This window comes from Oxyura jamaicensis, assembly GCF_011077185.1.
Source record: "Oxyura jamaicensis isolate SHBP4307 breed ruddy duck chromosome 11 unlocalized genomic scaffold, BPBGC_Ojam_1.0 oxy11_random_OJ106689, whole genome shotgun sequence".
In the NCBI taxonomy this organism is placed as follows: Eukaryota; Metazoa; Chordata; class Aves; order Anseriformes; family Anatidae; genus Oxyura; species Oxyura jamaicensis.
In genome coordinates, this window is record NW_023304261.1 from 1 (window position 1) to 4,398 (window position 4,398).

At 60.1% G+C, this 4,398-nt stretch overlaps 1 protein-coding gene across 1 annotated transcript; it reads right to left on the bottom strand.

Annotated features, from left to right (window-relative positions):
* Positions 1-269: 269 nt before the first annotated feature.
* Positions 270-2,346, bottom strand: LOC118157806 (iroquois-class homeodomain protein irx-3-like). Its single transcript, XM_035312286.1, has 2 exons — positions 1,744-2,346; positions 270-1,433 (listed from the first exon to the last, which is right to left on the bottom strand). The coding sequence occupies exons 1-2, from the start codon at positions 1,972-1,974 to the stop codon at positions 270-272; spliced, it is 1,395 nt and encodes a 464-aa protein (XP_035168177.1). The 5' UTR covers positions 1,975-2,346.
* Positions 2,347-4,398: the final 2,052 nt, after the last annotated feature.

The following is a 4,398-nucleotide window of genomic DNA, read 5'->3' on the forward strand; positions in this document are numbered from 1 at the left end:
TAGCGACTCGCGAACCCGACAAAGGTCCGACCGTCGAAAGGGGGGGGCGAAAAATAAAAAACTACACTCTGAGCCGCGGGCAAACCTCGGGGCCGGCCCATGGCCGGGCTGAAGGCCCCGCGGTGCCGCCGTGGAGCCCCCCCGCAGCCCCACGGAGCCCCCCGACGGCCGGCAGGGGAGCGGGGGGCAGCGGCAGGCGCCCGCCGCCCGCTCCGCGCAGCCCCCGCGCAGTATCCGCGCATCCCCCGCGCATCCCCGCGCATCCCCGCTCAGCGGTCACCTGCTCCGGGGGGCTCCGCGCTCTGCGCCTGGTCCGCGGCTCGCGGGAAAGCGGCGGCGCCCGGGGGGGCGGCGGGGGCAGCCCCCAGCCCCAGCAGGTGGGGAGTGTTCAGTAAGGCCAGGGGGTGCGGGGCCGGGGGCGGGTGGTGGTGGTGGTGGCTCGGGAAGGCGCGGTTGGTCCAGTTGGGGAATTTGCCCAAGGGGCAGGAGGGAACGAGTCTGTGCGGCGGGGGCGGCGGGGGGGGCAGAGGCAGCGGCTGGGGGGCGGCGGCCGGCGGGGAGCCCCCCCCGGGGGACTTGCGGGGGTTGTCCGGGCTGGTGGCCGTCTCGGCCAGGGACCAGATTTTGGGCTTGGGCACGGTGCCGGCCAAAGCGCCGTCCGTCGGGGAGGAGGCGGCGGAGGACGAGGCGGAGGACGGGGGCGAGTGGAGGCGCGGCGGTGGCTGGAGGGGAGGCCGGAGGGGAGGCTGCAGGGGCTCCAGGCCCGCGGGCGGCGGGGGGGCGGCGGGGAGCTCGCACTTGTGGTGGTGGTGGTGATGGTGGTGGTGGTGGTGGTGGCGGAGGTGGTGGTGGCGGAGGCGGTGCGGCTCCCCGTCGGCGGCCTCGAGGTAGCGCTCCTCGGGGGCGGGCAGGTCCTCGAAGCCCTCGGAGCCCTCCGAGTCCGTCTTGGAGTCGGAGTGCAGGAGGTCGGCGTCCTGCAGCTCGTCCTCCAGCTCGTCCTTGGTGCTCTCGATGTTCTCGGTGTCGATGTTCTCCAGGTCGATCTCCTCCTCGTCCTCCCTCTTGTCCTCTTCCCCCTCGTGGTCGCTGCCGTAGGAGTTGCCCTCCTCGTCGGTCCTGCTGCGGGGGGCCCAGGTCATCTTGTTTTCCTTCTTGAGCCTCCGCCGCGCGTTGGCGAACCAGGTGGAGACCTGGGTGAGGGTCATCTTGGTGATGATGGCCAGCATGATCTTCTCGCCCTTGGTGGGGTAGGGGTTCTTGCGGTGCTCGTTGAGCCAGGCCTTGAGGGTGCTGGTGCTCTCCCGGGTGGCGTTCTTGGGCCTCGACGGGTCCCCGAACTGGTACTGCCCGTAGGGGTAGAAGGCGGGGTGGTGGGGGGGGGGGAAGGCGGCGTGCTGCACCCCCGGGCTCTCCTTCAGCTCGTACTGGGCGCCCTGCAGCGACACGGGAAGGGGCGGCCGGGCTCAGGCGGCGCCCGCGGTCCGCACCGCGCCGGATCGGCCCCGCTCCCTCCGTACCGCGGAGCCGCCGGCTTGGGGTCGGGGTTTGGGAGGGGGACACCCCGCTCGGCACCCCCTCGGCGGCCCCCCCGGGTCTCTGCGGTCCCTCCGGAGCCCCCCGCAGCCGTCAAACCCTAAGCGCGGAATTTTCGGGGGGCGCATCCCCGGCGCTCCCCTTTCCCCCCCAAGCACCTTGGGGACCCTCCCCCCCTCCCCCCCCCACGTCCCCGAGGGGGCTTCTTACCAGCTGGGGGAAGATGGGCAGCTCGGCGGCGTAGGGCAGGAAGGCTCCGTAGCCCTGGGCGGCGGCGGCGGCGGCGTAGGGCGAGCCGTACATGGAGGAGAGCACGTTGGAGAGGGGCCCGGACGGGGCCAGCTCCGCGCCGCCCCGGGAGCCGCCGCCGCCGCCGCTCCCCGGGCGCTCGGCGGGGTAAATGGGCCTGATGTACTGGTAGCCCAGCTGGGGGAAAGCCATGGCGGGGGGCAGCGGGGGCAGGGGGAGAAGGGGGGGAGGGGGGGGGGGGGGGGGGAAGAAAGGAAAAAGGAAGAGAAAGGGAAGAAAGGAGCAGCGGAGCGGGGAGCCGCGGCGCTCGCCCTCGCCGCCCGGCCGCACTTTCAGCGGCGGCCGCGGGCTCCGGCAGGCATCGGGGGGGCGGCCGGGGGTGCCGCGGGGTCCCTCCTGCTCCGGCCGCCGCGGTAAGCGAGCCGAGCGCTTCTTTCTTCTCGCACTTTTCCTATTGATCTGAGTGGACCCGGGTCAGGTCCTAACAGATTGCCTGAGATTATTGGGACTCCGGGCTCTGATTGACATTTCTAGTCTCTCGCAAGCCCCTCCTATTTCTTTTAAGTCTCTCTCTCTCCCTCTGCCTCTCTCTCTCTCTCTCATGCCCAGAGCTCGCTCTCGCCGGGTTTGTCACTGGCTTCTCTCTCTCTCTCTCTCTCTCTTTTTTTTTTTTTTTCTAAATCTGTTTACTGACGTCGCGATCTTTTATTTGAGTTGCTTTCAAATCTCGTTTTAGCAATCGCCAATCAGTTGTGTGTTTTACAAAGGTTTAACCCTGCCTCGCGGTATTCTAATTATATAGAGATAGATTTAGATATAATTTCTTTCGTGGACCCCCCCCCCTCCCCCGGAGCATGGGAAGCCAGGGTGTCAGCTGTGAGTGGCACACGAGAGGGACAGGAAAAAGTTGTGACATTTAAAAATAAAGGCTCTTCCCACCACCACCCACCCCTTTTCAGGTTTTCCAATTTACATCCTTCCCTTGCCCGGGCTCATTTTGTTTCCTTTATTAAGATATTCCTGCATCGCCCCCCAGCCCCCCCGGCCCTGGCGAGGGTTACCTCTCCTAGCACAGATTTAAAGACTCTCGGATTTTGAAAGAAATTTGCATGTCCGGGGCTACCTTGAAATTTTTCCTAAAGTACTGAATCTTTAAGGAGTTCTCTACGTTTTGTCTGGGCTAACAGTGGGCAGATACAGTGGAAAAGCTAAGTTAATTTTCCTCCTAATAAGGGACTTCAAAGAGTTGTAGGTCACAATTTTACATCAAAGGCAGAAAAGAAGGCAAATTAAAATCTTAACAAAGGAGAGACGGGAGCAGCCCTCTGGGCCATTAGTAAATAAGTGGTGTGAAAAAAGGGACAATGACAGGCACTGGAATTAAACTCATTAACACCTTTTTGTCTTGGTGCGAAATCTCTAATTAGGAAATTTATGATCATTTTGCTTATTCCCTCTGTTCTGAATCACTACAAGGCTTAGAAGGAAGTACCTGGTACGTGCGACATTTGCAAAGGGAGCAACGGCGCGGTGCTCTAAGGAGCTATTGGGAGGGAGCCCGGCCACGTTTTAATTACTGGATAAATCTTTTTTTTTTTTTTTCTTCCTTTTTTTTTTTTCTTTTTCTTTTTCTTTTTTATTTTATTTTATTTTATTTTTTACGATCAACACATTTTAAATTACCCTTCGCTCTCGCCCCCCGCCTCTCCCAGCCCGGCGATGCCTCGCTGCGAGGCTGCTGCGAGCGCAGCGCGTCCCGGCAGGGCGCAAATGTGTCCCGAGCCGTCCCTGCGCGGCTGGCAGGGGCTGGGGCGAGGGGGAAAAGCTCCCGCAACCTGTGGGGCTGGGCTGGTGGAGAGCGGGAGCTTATCCGCCCCGGGGGGAGCTCGCCGTTTCTTTAAAACTAAATACTAAAAAAGTTTTTTTAGGTCTTTGAGGAGTTGGGAGGGCGGTTTTAGCCGTGTTCCCCTCTGCTCCGAAGCGCTCTGCGGATTTATTGCCTTTCGAATGTGATTTAGGTACAGTATAACCACTGTGCCCACAGTATGGATTTTTATAACTACATTTCTTTAAAAATGAAATTCATGTCAGATTACGCAGTTAAAGGAATCGACCTTGATAGCTTGCTATAATAAAACTATATCAGCTTGTAATAAATGCGGATTATAGCAAAGCAAGCTCCAGAATTAAAATTCCCTGAATCAATATATGAAAATCTGTAGGAAACATCTCTAATCGTATTAAGTTCATCTTTATAGCATTTCTTATCTGCTAATCTAGTGCAAAAACAAGTCTGGGTTGGAGGAATTTATTTTCTTCTAGCCAACGTTGCTCCCGTAATGGTTTTTGATAGCATAATGCAATGGAGATAACACCGCCAAATTCGGTTACATGTTTATTTCTTTTAATTCAAAAGGAAAACGGGCAGCGAACCCGTTTCAGGGACCGCACCACATCCTGGTTTTGCTTCAACTTCCCTGCTCGCTCGGCTCGGGCGCTATGACGGGCTCGGCGGAGCCAGGCAACAGCTTTCCAAAACTCTCCTCCTGGGGGGAAAGGGGACGAGGTGGGCAATGGGGCGAGCCCCCCGCCGCGGGGTGGCGGCTCTCAGCACCC

Excerpts from the sequence above, each read along its gene's own strand:
- LOC118157806 (XM_035312286.1), bottom strand. The coding sequence starts at position 1,974 with ATGGCTTTCCCCCAGCTGGGCTACCAGTACATCAGGCCCATTTACCCC. Across the intron at positions 1,434-1,743 it reads TGCCCATCTTCCCCCAGCTG|GGCGCCCAGTACGAGCTGAA; the intron begins GTAAGAAGCCCC and ends GTGTCGCTGCAG.